A 19,148-nucleotide genomic window follows, 5' to 3' on the forward strand; every position below is an offset into this window, starting at 1 on the left:
CACATAACACAAGGCAATATGTGGCTATAATGTTCCCTTTGCCACTTGAGTGTGAGTATGGCTCTCAGCTGCAGGGTCTGTTTCACACAATAAATACACATGACGTTTTTTGGGAATATTGAGTGACAACCCAAATGTTTTAAGTTCAACACAGCAGATTGAGCTAGTGGTTGTAAGTGTGAGAGGACATATTATTGCATGAAAACAATAAGGGACTTTGTGATTTTCTTAACAGAAACAAAAATTGATTTTCACTTATATTAATATTTTCCCAGATAAAATATATTTCGAGAAAGCATTTATTCATCTACTGGTTTTTCCAAGATGTCTCTGGTGATTTTATAATAAGATGCTTTTCCTTATTGAATACATGCATGTTTTGTTTCTTCCAATAAAAGGCAAACTTTGATTTTTCCTTTCCACTCCAATTGGGACACCAAAGCATTAAATAATAATATTTTTTGAATAATGCAGACAGAAGCCGGAAAAGCCTGTAGGGGCGAGTACAACAATAGCCCAATAAAAATGACTGTTGCATTTCCAGGAAGAATGTGAGAGTGAAGAAAAATGCATCAAGTAAATAAAAATGACCAGAAACAAAAGTTCCTGTTTAACAACCTTGCCTTCACAATAAAATGTCAAGTACTTTCCCAATTAGAACTCATTGTTTACTTTGTGTGAACTGGATTGCGGTTTAATTGAACATTAATAACGACTTCGGGGGTTGAACGCAAAATTCAAGGCAAGTGTGACCGTGGTATAATGTAATAATGGGTAGTGTATGTCAACAGCGTACACCAGACAACTATATAATATGATTAAGTATAGTGGTAGTGCTAGTCTGTATTAATATATACATAGAATATAATATAACATATAATACACTGTATAATATAACATAATATAATATGCAAAACATACAGTAGAGTATATTGTAGTATATATATATGTATATATATATATATATATATAAATATATATATATATATATAGAGAGAGAGAGAGAGAGAGAGAGACAATATATAATAGAATGTATATATAGAATATTGAATGTTGTACAGCATGGTTTAGTATCAAGGCATCGCAATACAATTTGGGCAAAATATATGGCCATTATGTATCCGTATCCTCGCGACTTTTATTTTGAAGAAAAAACAAAAACCTCCGGAAGTTGTACGTTGATTCCGTTCCGTCCGGCGGCGCCAGGAACTTTCGCTTCGTTCCTTCTTCACAAGATGGACTGGAACGAAGACGACGATGTGAGTCGCTTCACGTAACGTCACCTGCGTTATCATTAACCCCCTCTCCCCCTCTCACCTGGCGGAGACCCGGCTCGAGCGGTTTATCAAATCACGTCGCCGGTGTCTCCGCAGGTCTCTAGCTAGCTTTCCGTTCAACCGCGAGACGTTAGCTTTTTTTTTTATTTTTTATTGTCGGTAAGTTGCCGTGACGCGGAGTAACCTGTCCGCGCTCACCGACGCTGTCAGTTAGCTGACGACGAGCAGCGGCTAGCTGGTAAATCACTCCTCGACCCGGATTTACTTCATTTTATTCCGTTTTAATAATGCACAGACGTCCACGTGAGGAGGAGGAGACGTCTGGGTGACACGACGCGGTTGTTTTTCCCCAAATTTCTTTGCGACGGTTGCTTATCTTATCATCACGAAAGTGGAATCCTCTCTCTCAGCTCTGGGCTGTTTGTGTGGTAGTCTTAATTTAAACCCACGTGGGCTGGTTCCCACATGTTCACTGAGTGGTGAGTGGTGTCTGCCATATGTGAAGTAGAGCATCTGTCACAATATGAAGATGAGCGTATTCGGGCTGACGAAACTTCCGGATGCACCTTGCAAACGTTGCACATTTTCACTCTTGTACCTAATGTGTGTTTGGTATGAATAACCATCCTCCTGCTATGAATGTAGCAATTGTTAATTTTGATAACGTTTTTTTTGTAATTTTTCTTTCTTTTAATGTGAACCCTGGCTGCAGATCAAATTTCCGCTTGTAGTGCAATAAAGATAAAAAGATAAAATCGAGCCTTGATGGAGATCATCAGCCAGGCGGCTGGCTGCGGTGAAGGAGAAGTCCAACCCACACAACTAATTTAAACCATTAAAGCATCCAGGACAAGTCCACTGGAATTTTGTAGAACCACCAAACAGAGCAACCTACCCATTATAGTCCCCGTGTTAGTCTCCTGCTTCTATTTGAATCACTCAAAATAATATAACATTTTTATTTCCGATCAGCTCTTTGGGAGCGAGCAAAATAGATGACATAGTCTATCGCAGTATATTAAGTTATCTACAGACTGTAACAAACGTTATATTTATGATTTAATTAATCACGTTTAGTCTGTAGATGTTCAATATTTAACTCTCTACAACCAATTTTACACGGACTCCATCTTTAACCTGAGGGCGGTCAAGCCAGCTTTCATCCCTTTTCGAGGCCTCGGGGATCAGCCATTTCCTTGTTTTTAAAACCACTTTTGACTAAATCCGTGTTTTTCTCCTCGTGCACGTGTCGCAGGGTCACGGCCACAAGCACGACGGCTGTCAACACGGACACCCTGGTCACTCCCACAGTCACGGGCCGAGAGCGGCGCCGTCCTTCGCGACGGATCAGGCGATGGACATCAGTCAGCAGCCGAAGAGGCGGTCGCACGCGGATGAAAGCGGCAGTTGGGACATCGTCAAGGCAACGCAGTGAGTGGCGGGAACAATACTGGACAGTTTAACGTCAACTTCAAAATTTCATGCACAGATTTTTAAACAAGTCATTCTCGTGTTTCTTTATTTATCGGGACTTCTTTTTAGAGATTTTCATGAAAATTATTGCCTTTTTTTCTGATATCCCTTTTGTATTTATATTTGTTCAACCAATGACTTGACAGTTGTTGCATCAATTACACACTTCCTCTTTCTCAAAGGTTGTGAGGTAATGCTTTGTGTCAGCGTTCAGGATCAAATTGTTCATTTGGCCGTAAACATTTAGTTTTTATATTATTACTCAAAGCACAAGATATCATTTAGATTTGAACCCAAATCCAGATTTTCAAATGGTAGTTTCTGTTTTTATTTCGATACGGTGTTTCACAACAGTGAACACACACAAACACACACACACACACACACACACACACACACACACAATTCGGATTATTCTTTAGAAAGAGATTAAAATATATTAAAACTCTGGACCACACACACCTAGTTTTCTTCACTGTGAATTTCCGGCACTGGCAAATATTTGATCGATGTATTTGCACAAGAGTTACACAACAAAACTCAAGGAACGCTCATCGTCTCTCTCCGTGTTTAATTAGCAGTCAGATGATGATTCCAGTTGTCAAGCACTTTGAAGTCAAGGCAGCACAAAGCTTTCAGTGTGAACATTAGCACTCGGCAGGAGGAACCTGAAGTTCTCGCTGCTTTCGCTAACTGATAAGGGAGTTGGGCCGCAGCAGAACGAAGGTCAGGAATATGCAAAGCCACTCCTGTCTAACTCTTCCCCTCCCCGTCTGTCAGGTTATGCCACAGGTTCTTCTCACACAGTCTGAAACCGATTTAAATTAAGTTAATTTTCTACCCACAGTTGGCAGTCAACTGTCTTATCAAGTGGCTTTCAGTTGGAAATCGGTTATTAAGCACTCCTTTAGCAGAAGTTTTGTTCATTTATTTTGGGGTTTTGTATTTTATTAAGCATTAGTCTGGTAGTTATTATTATTTTTAAAGCAACTACAATTAACTTTTATTTTGTGTTGATTTTGGCGGCCCCTGTGGACAAAAGCTGTAGTGTTTCATTAGCACCGTCTGCTTGTGGCGTAAAGATCTCCACCTGGCTGCCGTTGCAGTTATTTTTTATACTTTTTTAAGCGTAGCGTAAAATCATATATTGATGCAACACCATAACTTGCAATGCATTTCATAAATACAATTAGACATAATACACTAATTGCAGAGCAGTGTTGAGGAAGAAAGACAATTCAAGATCTGTTGAATGACCCACGACCAACGTTTACTCTTGTATACGCTCACTGTCTGTCTGTCTCTCTGTCTGTCTGTCTGTCTGTCTGTCTGTCTGTCTGTCCTTCTCTCTGTCTGTCTGTCCCTTTTGTCTTATTTTTGGTCTACGCTCCATTATTTTCTTATTCTCTTTGCTGATCCTGCCCCAGTATTAGCCATATCCACAAAATATATCTTAAAAAATACCTTCATATCTTTAAAGAAAAATCTCTCCGTGCTTTGTTTTAACTGGCGAGCATCCTACTTCCTCACTGCTGAACTTTGCCTGTGAAAACGTAAACGTTAGCTCTTCTGGTCCGCGTGTTTTGGAGTCGGACCCGGGAACATGCATTAAGAATAACTCTGCTCATCGTCTTGTTTGCTTATGTGGGTCATATAGAGATATCAGTAATAACTTGAGACTGTTTCATAGACGTTTAAACAACTCCTTGTAGTAACTTCCTTGTGTTTATCAAGGGTTTTTTCTCTCTGTAATCCTCTCAGGTTTGGTATCCTTGAGCGCTGTAAGGAGCTGGTGGAAGCCGGATACGACGTCAGGCAGCCGGACAAAGAGAACGTCACTCTGCTGCACTGGGCGGCCATCAACAACCGCTCGGAGCTGGTCAAGTAAGACCTGCAGATAACATTTAAACTAATTATTTAAACACATGGAAGCCTTCCACTGCAGGCTGCTCTGCATAGTTCTTCAAACACACCGGCGGTCTGATCTGAGTCGTAGTAGCCGGTTTAGTTTGAGTGAATCTCTGGAAAAACATTGGTCCTCTATACATGTACTCAGTTAAATAAGATGCTGTTTGTTAAGCCATGCATTGAAATTATGTATTTAGTGTCACAATCTAAATAACATAACACACATTTCATTCAGAAAGTCTTTATCCCCAAAGTAAAGTAAATGCATTGGTGTTGTTGTTGAACATCATATCGAAAGCCGACAGCTTCGGGGCCGTCGGCCAGTCGTTCCTCAGGGACGTCACCTATTTTATTTCTCCTTGTCAGAAGCGTCTGACATGAAGCACAGAGCTTTTGAGCAATGAGACGCGTACCGGAAAAGCAATAAGAGACTTCCGAACTAAAATACAACAAGCTCCCAACACACAATGTTCTGAACGGCTGACACGGATATTTGTTTTGATATTGCATTTTCTTTCTGTATCTTCCCTGACAGGTATTATATTTCCAAAGGGTCGACAGTGGACCAGCTTGGAGGAGACCTGAACTCGACTCCTCTTCACTGGGCCATAAGGTGACTTGGTGATTATTAAGGGATTTGTGCTTTTCCATCCCAGATTTGATCAAAACCTGGTTCAATTATTTACACGTCATTTATCTGTCAAAGGAAATCTTCTAATTAAAAATATCTTCATTAGCTTCGGGCTTTAGAAAACATTCTCATAAATGAGACGTTATTTTGTAATTGTGCTTGGTTAGAATGTAAATTAAAGACAAATAAATATAAACGCATGTACGTTGAACAGATCACTACTTTGCTTTAGTCCCGGCATTCACAGTTCTCATGAATTTTAATTTGCTTTTCTGGTTTTGAAACTCAAACGTATCCATTGGCCCCAGTAGGTGCATGCACGTCTGGGCTGCTTGGCTTTGGTTTGCAGATGCACTCCCTCCATTTATTCATCAGACACCACAGGTCACATTTTGACTGCACTGGTGTGTCGTCCAAAGGACCACATAACTGTGCGTCCTTCAGGGTGACATGTTGACTTGTTTTGAAACGTTGTTAGTTCAGTGCTTCCTCTATAAAAAAATCTGTTTTTGTTTCGTCGATGATGAGGCAGGGCCACCTCTCCACGGTGATCCAGCTGATGAGATGCGGAGCAGATCCCGCCGTCGCGGACGGAGAAGGTTACCGCGCTCTGCATCTCGCCATCCTCTTCCAGCACATGGCCATAGCGGCTTATCTCATGGCTAAGGAACAGGTCTGACTCCCAAGCACACTCAGTAACACCTTTTTATTTGTTTAAACTGTTTTATCACTCGCTGAAAGGAAATTTTTCTGTTCCTTTTTTTGATAATCCTCTCATTTGCCTGCAGGAAGTCGATGGACCCGACTGCAACGGTCAGACGCCGCTGATGTTAGCGGCCCAGAAGATTATTGGGTAAGCCTAATCTGTTCCAGAGGCCACTGGTTTCAAGTCAATATGTGAGGAGTGGCACAGTGAATGGAGGTCAGGTCTGGGATAATCTTTGCATTTGCAGTACTGCACGTCTGAATATATATATATAATATATATATATCCTGCACAAGTTGTCTGCCAACATGTTTACATCAAATCATAGTGTATTCATTTTTTTTTTTTGGGAGGGGGGACTAATCTAAATTTAGGCCCAAAAAATATTAAAATTGAAAAAGATGTGCATAATGTGTGAGAAAAGCTGAAACGCGTGATTTCTTTAATGTTTTGTCTATTTAAAAAAATAAAATAAATAAACATCACACGTTGTTCTTCTTCTGTCTCAGGCCCGAACCCACAAATTTCTTAATAAAGAATAACGCTTCTGTGAATGCGGTGGACAAAGTGAACAGGAACACCCCGCTGCACTTCGCCGTTCTGGCAGGAAACGTAGACGCCGCCCACATCCTGCTGGAGGCCGGCGCCAGCGTGGACGCAGAAAACATCAACGTGAGTCATCACAGTGCAGGTTTTCGGTCGGAGTCAGAAACTTATTTCTCTCGGCGCTTGTGTGACCATCTGGCATCCACACTTTGTTGAGAGAGGGAAATGTTGAAGACGTGTGAGGATTCTTTTTAAATACTGGAATAATTATCTCAAAAGCATTTGTTTTTTTCTTTCTGACAATTGATTTAAGACACACAAAATATAGAGGAACTGTTTTCACTCCAATCTGCCAAAGTCTCTTAAATTTTGAGTTTAACACGTGTCACTCTCTCTCTCAAGTGCCTGAAACTTGCATTTTTCTGTACTGGCCAGCAGGAGGCAACTCCTCCGGTTGCAAAAAAAAAAAGAAGCCTGATCATATCAAAGTCTATTCAATATATGACCCTACTTCTCACTTGATTTATTACCCCTCAGTAAACATTGTGAGTTTATGGTCTTCTTCAATACAGCCGTTGAGCTGTGATGTCTATTCAGAGCATTATGGTCCCATTTGGAGCAGGGTATGCTTTAGGGCGTGGCTACCTTGTGATTGACAGGTCACAACCGTACCTTAAGCACATACGGCATCTCTACGCCTACCTCGCCCGCAGTCCAAACATGGTCGCTTCCGTTCACTGGTTGCAAACCGATGGGTGACCAAAACTTCTAGCTTGGAGCTGATCTTGGGTCTGAATGCAACCTAAAAATAAGAGCGACGTGGAAACTTGAACCACTGAAAAGGGGCTTTTGCAGTTAGACGGGAGACATCTTGTGTGCAGCAGTTTAGTGACTCGCAGCGTGGCACGGCCTATTTAAAAGCAGCTGACTTTGAATGGAGTCAGCATGTCTTCACGGTGTTTCTCACGCTTCCTCCTCAGGGTCACACGGCCATCGACTTGGCCCACCAGGTGCACAGCCCGCTGCTCGTCCACATGCTCAACCACATCAAACAGGAGAGGATTCGCTCCAACTCGCGCTGCCTGCGGATCTTCAACAGATACAGGGTACGGGTGGACTGAAGACCACACACACACACACACACACACGGTGCCCCCTCAAATAGCATTAATATTTAAAAAAACAACCCTCCTTTTTGTGTTTTCTAGGTCTTTCTGCAGTTTCTGCTCTGCACTGCCACGTTTGGAAGTGTGGGCGCCATAGTTGAGCTGAAGTCGGAGTCGTGGTTGCTCAAAGGGATCCTGCTGGCCTGTGTGATCGGTGTGGTCAATCTGGCCTCCAGGTGAGGAAACGCGTCCACCGAGCTTTGTTCTCTTGAGTTAAATTTAAAAGAAAGATGTTGCACATAAATATTTTGCGTCTCCACAGAAACTTCCCGAGCGCGGCCTTCCAGACTCTCCTCCCAGCTTCAGCTCTCATGGCTTCAGTGTTCTGGATGCTCGTCACCTGGTTCCTCTGGTTCTTGCCAGATATCCTTTTTCTTTGAATGAAGACAAACGAAACCTGAAACGGTTACAAAAACAGAAATGTGTGATGTTTCCTGCATATCAGTTGTTTTTCATTGCATTAGGAGTGAGAACAGGAAGTAAACGAAGAGATGTTGGATTTTAAGCATCTCAATTAAAATCAAATCAATTCAATCTATTTCAATACAGTTCAATTCAATGTGGCTTCATTGGCATGAAGGTTTTTAGAAAAAGTTTAGTTAAGCGTATCCGTTTGCTAGAAGCTGATGAATGAAACGTTTCTTAACTTTTGACCCCCCTCCCACATGAGCCCAGCGCCACAGCTCAGGTCCTGTTCACCCTGAATGCCACTGCTCTGCTCTACTATTACCTCCGCACCTGCAGGACCGACCCCGGCTTCGTCAAGGCAACCGAAGAAGAAAAGAAAATGGTGGGAGGGCCAAGAAAAGTCTGATGTATATCTTAACATGTCAATGTTTTGTGACGGAGGAACTGAGTTTTTTGCTTTGTCCGTGTTGTCAGAATGTGTTGGTGTTGGCTGAAGCCGGCTGTCTGGACCCCAGGATATTCTGCACTTCCTGCATGGTGAGTTCCCCGAGCACAGAACTTCTTCTAAGACGCCGTTCCATGAACACGAACAGTGATGACCTGTTTTTACATCGCCTCACACGCAGATAAAGAAACCGATGAGAACGAACCACTGCTTCCAGTGCGACGCCTGCGTGGCGAAGCAGGACCACCACTCTGTCTGGACCAACGGCTGCATCGGTACAACAGGGAACCGGGATATACGATGACATGTGTTTTTTTTTGTTTGAGAGCACATCCATGAACAATCCTCAAAATTAGTTATTTTTAGGACTGAGAGGTTTCATCAAAATGCACAGAATTGTGAGACTGGGCCAGCGGTGTGGGTCAGATTATCTTCATTTCAATTAAGTAGCTTTTGAAGGAAATAAATTGCCCTCTTTCACAATTTAAAAAATCCGTAATAAATAAATAGAAATTCTGCTAAGTTAACTAAGACTATTTATATATTTATATTTATTTATTTACATATATATATATATTTAAATATACATATTTAAATATATATATATATATTTAAATATATATATATATATATATATATATATATATATATATATATATATATATATATATATATATATTGCACATCTTACATGTGCGTTTTGACGGCTCCCTCAGAAGTGCACACACCTTTGGGCCTTTGTGAGTGGAACTACGTTCTTGTCTTCCAGGTGCGAGGAACCATCACTTCTTCATCCTCTTTCTGCTCTCCCTCGTGCTGATGGGAGCCTGGATGTTCTACGGCTGCCTCACATGTGAGTGACTCGATCTCCGGTGTAGCGCCGATACCCGACGCGGTTATTACATTCGTGTGTGTATCTGCTTTTCTCCAGACTGGTCGACTCACTGCGCGCTGCATTACGAGGAGCAGGGCGTGTGGGGCGTGGTCTCCGCCCTGGTCGGCTGCTCTCCCTGGCTGCTCAGCGTCTTCCTGCTGGCTTTCTATCACACCTGCTGGTCCGGCTTGGTCCTGCTGCTGCAGCTCTACCAGGTGAGTGGGCTGCGCCGAGTCTTTGAACGTCCTATGAACTGTGTTCTTCGTCTTAAAAACTTTTGTTTTGATGTAGTCTAATAAATGTCTTTCATCATTTTTACAAATTCTTTAATTAAAAGTATGAAACAGCCATAATAATTATACATATATATATATATAATATAAATATATATAAATAAAATAAAAATATATACATTCATATATAAATATATACATTTATATATGTGTATATATATATATAGAAAATATATGTATACACATAAATAAATACAATATAAATATATATATATATATATATAATATATAAATATACATTTATGTGTATATATATATATATATATATATATATATATATATATATATATATATATATATATATATATATATATATATTCCACTTTTTTGCGTTACATCTCATTGTGTGTGTACGGTCCACCGACCTGCTGCGTTTACACACCCAATAACTGTCTTCTCGGCCCATGTGGGGACTTTGTCCTTTGTGCCGGAGCAGATTGCCTTCCTGGGACTGACCACAGTAGAGCGGATGAACCTGACGCTTCACCAGAGGAAACTCCGACAATCCGTCTCCCTCAGGCAGAATCCATACAAGTGAGTTGATATTAGTGAGGCCGTTGAGTGCACTAATTTCCTATTTTTATTGTTTTTGACCTCTCCTATGCACATCGCAATCTTTTAATGCGAACGTTGTCGACACATTTAAGTGCAGCTTTACAATGCCATGTGCTTTTATTTCAGTTGCTAAACAATTTTAGATCAATCAGTATTTGACGTTGGTGGATTAATGTCTTCAGTTAATGGCCGTGTTGTAATTATGATGCGTGCTTCTCAGTCAAGGTCTTGTGCAGTAATGGACATCTGTTTGTACATTTAATCCCGATTTATTATTGATGCCGGTGAGCCGAACGTGATATTAAGTCTCTGGAAATAGAATCGGGAGCTAAATCAAATTGAACGCGTGTACGCTGAGGTTTGCTAACGTCGACTGTGCAACAAGATGTGTAAATGCATGCTGAACATTTTTAATGTTCCGTATTACCACTTTTCTCAACAACAACAAATCAAAATTGAATCAGGACTTCAGTAACATGAAACATGAGCTACTTTTCAGACATTTTCCTATTTCATTCTGCATTAAATTATCCATTTGGTTAAAAGAACAATTATACACATGGCAACCCCTGTTCTGCAGTTATTATTATTATTATTACTAATTTCTTTTGTGCCCTTAACTTAACTTACATTACCTTTTGTCTCAATAAGAGCACAATAATAGTTTTTTCCCCTATTTCCTCATCAACTGGAATCCACATTTTTAAGCTCATATTAAAAAAATATAGAGAAATTCACCTGTTTGAGGCAAGCAAACACACCAACAATGAATTCCCACTCTTGAAAACATCAAACGAATGGCACCCGGTCAACCATTTCCAACACCTGGAAGGTCTTCTTATGCTGACGGTCCCCCCTTCCTGTCTCGCCTCTCTCGGTAGTTTGGGCGTCGTGAGGAACCTGGCGTCCTTTTTCCACCTGCGTTGCTGCGGCCTCTTCAAACCGGCCGTCATCGACTGGACGCAGCAGTTCCCGCCCGGCCGCGACCAGCACGTGTTCGGAAACACTGACATGGTCTGACCTGGCGCCCGCCCGCCCGCCCTTCTCGCTCAGGGTCAAAAGGTCAGACTCTCATAGCGGTTCTGGACCAAAAGCACAAAGTTTATTTATTTTATTTTTTTTACCTTTTTTTTTGCTCCTCGTGAAGAGAGACCACGATACTTCGACACACACACACACACACACACACACACACACACACAGCATTGTGTAGATATATCGTTTGATTCTGTTGCTCTTTGTACAGACTGCCGCTGCCTTATACTTGACCAATGTAAGTGGAATGGAAATCACTAATGTTTTACTTTGGGCCGAGGCTACCGAGCCTCTGAAGGCCTAAATTGTAATTGAAGTTTTGAGATGTTTTTTATGAACGCATCAAGCCTATTTTTTATCATCCGTTCTGGGGGGGAAAAGGATCTTTGTACGTGTTATAACGGTTGTTTTTATGACTTTTTGTAAGAGTTGCATGTGTTTAACAATGAATGGCCACTATAGTACTTCATTAACTCAATGTCGTGCCTGTTCTTTTAACCGGCTCCGTCTGGACTCTGCGTACGGAAACCCTGACGCGTCCTGATTATTGTGCCGGTGGTTCGACTCGTTTTGAAGTCTTGTGAAACGAACGTGTTGTTTTCGACACATTGTTACTTTTTCGACGCATTACGTGTCGCGCCCATCACATTCTTTATTTTCAGCGCTCTTGTTAACCGATATTTTTATACAAACAATGAGACGAATCACTTTTGGGGTTTTCAGTTCAAAGGGAATCTGTTAAGGCAGCCGTTGTGATCCGGGTTTAAAGAAGCCAAAGAAATCTGAAGCGCTAATTGATCCGAAGATTTTGATCGACAGATCTGTACAACTGGGATTTCTCTACAAAGAATTAAACAAAAGCACCACTTTGCATCTCGTGTGTTCGCCGGAGATCTCGTGCTCGGAGAGAAAAAAAAAAAGCAATAAAAGAAAAAACATCCACTCTACTAAGAGGGCCTTAAGAGGCACAATAATAGTTTCCTGTATGAAGTCATCTCTTCTGATTTAATGGGTTTAGTTTGACAGTTCCGTCTAACTACACACGCAATTGTGAACTCATTTCGTTTGTTAACCACTCGTTGCCTTGATTGCTCTAATTAATTGTTGCACATAATTATTTATGAATGCAAATAAGATTCTATTAATAATTTAACCTGAAACACGATGAGGCACCGCTAATTGTCTTCTCACGGCAGGAGGTAACAAGACTTATAAGCAAGGGTTGGGCAGAGTTGTTATCATCATAAACTATAATTAGTAATACGAACAAAATGATTGCAAAAATATGTTCTGCATGTGTGTGAAAGCTCTGTTTCCTCTTTCCTTTAATGTATGAACACAATGTCATTTTCTTTTCATGAATAAAAGTCATTCAAGATACATTTTAAGGTACCAAAATAGTTTTATTTTGAACTCACAATGAACCATAATCTTTTACCCATGTGCCCATGATTGTGATGCCCAATATGTTATTGTTATGACGTCCGTCATCTATTACAAAAACGTCCTCCAGGGTCAAAGGGAACGGGGTAAAAAGCTGCCGTGTAAACACAGCGAAGAGTTTAAAACCAGAAGAGTTTCCTGTCATTAATCCAACATGGCGGCGTTCCCCAGCCCAAATCCCTTTGGCCCGAAGTGTTTGGCGTAGCAAACTGCAAAGAAAGTAAAAAAACAACAACAACAACGCTGAGGTAAAAATAAAATAAACTTTTGATTTTGTTTTCTGATATGATCTCTGTGTGTGTTGCTGCTGCTTTTCCATGTTTATGACCAACATTTTCTTTCCAAGTTCAATGCAGTGACCTGAACGTGTGCGTGTGCATGTGTGTGTGTGTGTGTGTGTGTGTGTGTGTGTACCTTTACAGTACAGCTCTCCCTCCTTGTCCGTCACTGTTGTCGACTCCAGGCTTTTCCCACACAGGGCGCAGCGGAAACAGGTTCTATGCCAGGGCTACACACACACACACACACACGCACACACACACACACACACACACACACACAATTATTAAGATATGAATAATAACATTAATGAAGACAAATGAAGCTAAATCTAACATTCAATCCGAACGAGGGGCCCAGAAGAAGAAGAAAAAACATGAGCAATCACAAATGATTAACGGTGTATGGGGGCGACGCTTCAGTTTGTGGCCCAGCTGCGTGACGATGCGGAGAGAAGCAAGAATAATAATAACTCATCTGGACGATCTGTCTTCTCTGTTAGGAGCAAAACACAAGTTATGTGTTTTTAATCGTGGTATTCAATCATGGCTAAAACCCCGAAGGCACACCTGTACTTTGTGGATGAATATGTGTTATTGTGTGTATTTGTGATTTATATCTCATAGCTGTTGTAAATCGGTTGTTTCACTGCAAACACTAAACTCGGTGCATCTGGTCCGTGTGCATAAATATATATATGTGATCGTTCTGAATCCACTGTGACGTCCATATCAAATTTAATGAAGGGAACTAAACGTTGAGGCCTGGAGATCAGAACCGGAGAACCGGAGAATCTTTTTCCATCGTCTGAGCTTCAATTGAAGGAGACGGGAGTGAGATGTCACGTGACCACGGGAAAGGTCACAAGGTCATTCAAGTCACAAGGATTTATGTTCTCGGGCCCTTGACTGTCTGTCAGGCAGGTTTTTGTGTTGTCGTTGTTGTTGGTATTTTAATGTTCGTCTCTGAACAGTTTCGGGTGCCAGACTTCTTTTGTTATGGTTACCATGTGAATATAGCCTCTGATGGCACACAGCTGTTGTTAATCCCTGCCCTCCTCTCTCTGGCTTGTCTTCAGCACTCGCCCGGCTCCTCACTCGGCTCGTCGGCCTGTGGGATCACATGAGGCCTCGTGTGGTCCCACAAGAGGACTCCTGTGGTCCCACAAGAGGACTCGTGTGGTCCCACAAGAGGACTCCTGTGGTCCCACAAGAGGACTCTCTCTCCTCCCGACTCGGTTCGACGAGAGAGACTTCGCCACAGAGTTTAGTGTGTCTCTATATTTGTGGGAAAGCTTTGCCCTTGGGACCTCATTCTATTGTTACACTACTTTTTTGGGGCTCTAAGAGCACATTGTTGAAGACGGGGGGGGGGAACAAAACGGATGATTTAGAGAGGATAGGTTTGATAACAGGTAAAATAGACGAATTAAAATCTAAATTACCCCCCCCCCCCCTCCTTACCTTCCCGGCTCCCATCACCTTCTCCGCTGCGAAGACGGCCTTGGAGCAGCGAGGGCAGCGGTCTGAACATCCGAACTTCGGGGAAGATGTGTTTTCATTAGAGTTTGAGGAACCTGGTCGTGGTTTAGGCCTAGAAAAGAAGAAAAAAAAAAAGTGTTCGTTGACATCAATGAATCAAAGCTTTATTTATAGAGCACCTTTCATGAAAACCAATCAATCAATCAAATGCAATTCAAAGTGCTTCGCTGGTCACCACGGAGACGAAAATGGAGAAAAGATAAAGAGACTCATGCAAGCCAGATGAAGTAAAGAAAAATACTCACTAAATAAATTACATGTAAAATTACTATAAATAATAAAAGCATAGCGTAAAAATATGTAACACTATAAATTCATATTTAATAATGCGAAAGAATTATAACTTTAGCAGAAGCTAAAAGCAGCGTCACCAAACGTTTGTACCAGCCAATATGCTTTTATGTATTTATTATTTTTAAATAATCACAATTTAGTTTCCCCCCCCCCGCCCCAGAATCTCCCTCGTGCCAGAGTGGAAACCTCTCTATAAGGGCAGTAAACACATCATGGGACACTTTGGCTATATTTACACCCTGACAATGTTTTTATTGTAGAACCACAAACACGTGTTAAGAGAGGAACCGTCATCATGCTGGAGGACGGCAGAATTAATTAGTTTGAAAGACAGTAATTAAAGGTTGGGGGTGTATATTAAATCCTCCGCACATAAAACTACCTCCGCGGCTCCAGACCGCTACAGAGGTAACTGGGCAGACTTGTGTCTCTAGCAGCGGCGTGAGCACCTACTCTTGAGCCTTCAGGACCCCGCGTCGAGGGGGGTCCGAGTTCAGAGCCCCGGCTCCTTGCCCGTATCCGTAGCCTTTCGGCCCGTAGTTCTTGCCGTAGCAGGACTTGCAGTAAATCTCAGACTCGTGCGCCGCGACCGTGGTGCTGTCCAGCCCTTTTCTGCAGCCCACTGTGTGAAAGAAACACAAATGTTTTTGACACATTTTTTTTCGACCAGCTGTCGGCCGAGTGGAATGGATTCAGTTTGCCCAGACCGGGGAGTGTCGTGGTGGTTAAATAAAGCTCCCACGTAGCCGCTTGTATCAGTCAACAGTCGGATGTCTTGTGTTTCTATTTGCGGGAAGAGGGGAGAGTGCGAGGTGAATGTTCGAGAAAAGACGAACACTTAGCGTGATGGTTTAGCTCATCGCGGAGGCCTTTTGGGGCCACCCCCACCCCACCCCCAACCAGCTGGAGAGGGTCAAACAGGAGGAGAGGGAGGAGCTCCTCTCAGGGCCGTCGATTCAACTACCACAACACATTGTTACGTGAAGAGGGGAAAAAAGGGCTTTTTTAAAAAAAAATTTAAGAGAAAATATGAGAAATTGCTGTAGAGTGTGTGGCCAGTGCTTGTTGACCACCTGTAAACATTAAAGAGCAGCAGCAGCAGCAGGAAGAATAGGTGGAGGAGGAAGAGTAGAGGATGTGCATAGAGTGGAAAGAAAGATGAAATGTGGCAAGAAGAAACAAACAGAGGTGTTAAAAGCAAAAAGAAGCAATCGCTAGAGGGCACAGGGAGCAAGAAAACTCGTAAAGAATGAAGGAAGGAGGTAGCGAAGAACAAAAGCAAGGATGAAACGTAGGAAGGAGGAATCGATACAGGAAATAGGAAGCAAGAAAGAACGTAAAGAATGGACGAAGGAAGTAAGCCAAGAACAAAAGCAAGGAGGAAACGAAGGAAGGAGGCTATTTGACAAACACAGGGCAAAGAGATGAAGAAAGAAAAGGATAAAAGATCAAATGGAGCAAAAAAGAAAAGAAAGGAAAAATAATAGGCCAGGAAAAAAAAAAACCCAACATTGAGCAGAAGAGATGAAAATTAAAGCAAAGGAATAAATAACAAAAGTAAAACAAAGAAAATAAACCCACAAAAACTGGACTCTTTACTACAAACGAATACAGATAGACTTCCCGGTCCGAAAAAGTGTCAACAAAAAGCAAATGAGACTCTCAGGGACTTTGTGAAACCACCTTCTACTGATCCACCATGACACTCCGCCGTGCTGCACCACCATGACACTCCCCCTCTGTGCTGCACCACCATGACACTCCCCCTCTGTGCTGCACCACCATGACACTCCCCCTCTGTGCAGCACCACCATGACACTCCTCTATGCTGCACCACCATGACACTCCTCTGTGCTGCACCACCATGACACTCCCTCTGTGCTGCACCACCATGACACTCCTCTGTGCTGCACCACCATGACACTCCTCTGTGCTGCACCACCATGACACTCCTCTATGCTGCACCACCATGACACTCCTCTGTGCTGCACCACCATGACACTCCCTCTGTGCTGCACCACCATGACACTCCTCTGTGCTGCACCACCATGACACTCCTCTGTGCTGCACCACCATGACACTCCCTCTGTGCTGCACCACCATGACACTCCTCTATGCTGCACCACCATGACACTCCCTCTGTGCTGCACCACCATGACACTCCCTCTGTGCTGCACCACCATGACACTCCTCTGTGCTGCACCACCATGACACTCCTCTGTGCTGCACCACCATGACACTCCCTCTGTGCTGCACCACCATGACACTCCTCTATGCTGCACCACCATGACACTCCTCTGTGCTGCACCACCATGACACTCCCTCTGTGCTGCACCACCATGACACTCCTCTATGCTGCACCACCATGACACTCCTCTGTGCTGCACCACCATGACACTCCCTCTGTGCTGCACCACCATGACACTCCCTCTGTGCTGCACCACCATGACAGAAGACAGAAACCAGGTGCTCACTGCAGAGGAAGCAGGTCTTGTGGAAGCTCCTCCCGTTGCACTGGATCTCCTCTGCGTGGTACACCGTCTTCTCACAGGCCGCACACTTGGTGCCTCCTCCCCAGTTTGGCATCTTACGGAAAAACAAAAAGATTCCAACAAATGACTTTTTTTTCATTAATCGACTGAACGTTTAAGCTCTAGTCTTAACATCTTAAAATAGTCTAAATATTCGTTCGTAAGAGGTTGCAATGAGGATGAGCCAGGACCTTCCTGCATGTTATGGGTTTTGATATTTACAATTGATAAAAAATTATAAATCCAATTCCCTTTTTTTAAATTTTTTAATTTTTTTAATTATCTTATTTTGTTTTCATTGAGTGGTCCACAAGTTGTTTTGAGTATTGGAAATAATAAATCTGCACCAGGAGGTTCGTGGTCAGCAGATGACATCCAGTGCAGAGACCCCCGAAAGTAGTACAGCAAAAATAAATCCCAAATGATGATGATGATGATGATGATACATTATATCAGATCAAGTCAGAATGTTTCTCGCATCCCAGCAGCTTGAAACATCAACAAAGACACAAAAAAACAAGACAAATAACATACATTTAACACACCATTACAATTCCTTTCACACAAAATATTCAACACCCTCCAACGTCCATTTGATCCGGGATTAAGCTCCATGTTTACTTATCAGACGTGACACTAGACTGAATAACGTAACCGTGGGCAACACAGGACTCGAGAGTTGAAACGTTAGACGTTACCGGGATCAATCAAACCCCTCAAATCATGGTTCTCTGCGCCGCCCGGCCTGCTGTGTGACATTCCAATTCCTGCCCCATATCACCTCACAGGTCTGGTATGTGATATTCTCGGAGCCGAGGCTTTACTGAGAAAACAGACCAAAAGCCGAAAAAACACTACTGGAAATGTCTGATTTATTTCCCTTGTGAGACAAATCATAAATCTCACATCTGACGTTTAGGGTTAGTGTAAAAAAAAGAAAAAGGGACCATCGTAATTCAACAAAAATGAGTCATGTGATGTAATAAACCACTAAACTACAAACAGGAAGCTTCACAACCAACAGAAATGAGTCCTTACCTTGAATCCAAGCGTGTGTGTGTGTGTGTGTGTGTGTGTGTGTGTGCGTGTGTGTGCTCTGGTCCTGAACTCTCCCCCCCGGGCGGCTTAAATACCGTCCATCTCTCCATCCCCCGCAGTGCACCGGTGACGCCTCGATGAAAATATCCCCCCCCCCCCCCTAAAAATAACTTGTGACAGAGCAGAGCCCTCTGACCCTTCATCACAGGCCGAAAGAGGCCCGAGCATTAGCCACCGCCACATTTGTTCCCGGACATCGCAGGCTGAGCCGTCCGCATGGTATGTTGGAGGATTATGGGGTAAACGATGGGAGCTCAAAGCATGTGACTGACGATGCACATCTGAATGTGAAGCCATTTGGGACTCTGTAATGCTCATCGGGCGAATGTTAAAGTTCGGCCTGCAGGTTGACCCCGAGAGGAGAGGCCATGTTGTTACTTAGGCGGTAACACGGGAGGTTTTATTAAGGTCCCCTCATCCTGTTTTTCTTTTACATCCGCAGTACACCTTTGAGCCACACGAGGGAGCCTCAATGTTCGTATCGTTCGTGAAGCCTCGAGTTTCGTCGATTTCACGGCCCTCGACATGTTGTTTTCGCAACTAATGAAGGAGAGTTTTCATATTTGGAATGAGGAGTGACGAAGAGACGCCGTATACGGCTTAGCTAGCGGCCGCGATCTGTCAATCACAGTAAGCCCGCTCTAA

At 42.7% G+C, this 19,148-nt stretch overlaps 2 protein-coding genes across 3 annotated transcripts; one reads left to right on the forward strand and one right to left on the reverse strand.

Annotated features, from left to right (window-relative positions):
• The first annotated feature begins 1,179 nt into the window (after positions 1 to 1,179).
• Positions 1,180 to 12,699, forward strand: zdhhc13 (zinc finger DHHC-type palmitoyltransferase 13). 2 transcript variants are annotated; one of them, XM_034561053.1, is made up of 17 exons: positions 1,180 to 1,259; positions 2,533 to 2,708; positions 4,512 to 4,634; positions 5,194 to 5,271; positions 5,818 to 5,962; positions 6,078 to 6,142; positions 6,505 to 6,667; positions 7,522 to 7,647; positions 7,750 to 7,883; positions 7,970 to 8,070; positions 8,373 to 8,497; positions 8,590 to 8,652; positions 8,742 to 8,835; positions 9,330 to 9,413; positions 9,492 to 9,649; positions 10,164 to 10,261; positions 11,164 to 12,699. In XM_034561053.1, the coding sequence occupies exons 1-17, from the start codon at positions 1,236 to 1,238 to the stop codon at positions 11,300 to 11,302; spliced, it is 1,896 nt and encodes a 631-aa protein (XP_034416944.1). In that variant the 5' UTR covers positions 1,180 to 1,235; the 3' UTR covers positions 11,303 to 12,699. The 2 variants fall into 2 exon arrangements, with proteins under 2 accessions (XP_034416944.1, XP_034416954.1); XM_034561063.1 differs by lacking the exon at positions 1,180 to 1,259 and adding an exon at positions 1,266 to 1,515.
• A 55-nt stretch (positions 12,700 to 12,754) lies between these two features.
• On the reverse strand, positions 12,755 to 17,460 carry csrp3 (cysteine and glycine-rich protein 3 (cardiac LIM protein)). The gene is made up of 5 exons (XM_034561077.1): positions 17,349 to 17,460; positions 15,328 to 15,496; positions 14,503 to 14,632; positions 13,175 to 13,268; positions 12,755 to 12,969 (listed from the first exon to the last, which is right to left on the reverse strand). Exons 1-5 carry the CDS (start codon positions 17,458 to 17,460, stop codon positions 12,905 to 12,907), a joined length of 570 nt encoding a protein of 189 aa, XP_034416968.1. The 3' UTR covers positions 12,755 to 12,904.
• Positions 17,461 to 19,148: the final 1,688 nt, after the last annotated feature.

The sequence above is a fragment of the Cyclopterus lumpus genome, chromosome 3 (assembly GCF_009769545.1).
Source record: "Cyclopterus lumpus isolate fCycLum1 chromosome 3, fCycLum1.pri, whole genome shotgun sequence".
Classification (NCBI taxonomy): Eukaryota; Metazoa; Chordata; class Actinopteri; order Perciformes; family Cyclopteridae; genus Cyclopterus; species Cyclopterus lumpus.

Coding starts and splice junctions, on each gene's coding strand:
- zdhhc13 (XM_034561053.1), top strand. CDS start 1,236: ATGGACTGGAACGAAGACGACGAT. Junction 1,260..2,532: donor ACTGGAACGAAGACGACGAT/GTGAGTCGCTTC, acceptor CACGTGTCGCAG/GGTCACGGCCACAAGCACGA. Junction 8,653..8,741: donor TATTCTGCACTTCCTGCATG/GTGAGTTCCCCG, acceptor CCTCACACGCAG/ATAAAGAAACCGATGAGAAC.
- csrp3 (XM_034561077.1), bottom strand. CDS start 17,460: ATGCCAAACTGGGGAGGAGGCACCAAGTGTGCGGCCTGTGAGAAGACG. Junction 14,633..15,327: donor GGGGTCCTGAAGGCTCAAGA/GTAGGTGCTCAC, acceptor CTTCTTTTCTAG/GCCTAAACCACGACCAGGTT. Junction 12,970..13,174: donor GGGAGAGCTGTACTGTAAAG/GTACACACACAC, acceptor CTTTCTTTGCAG/TTTGCTACGCCAAACACTTC.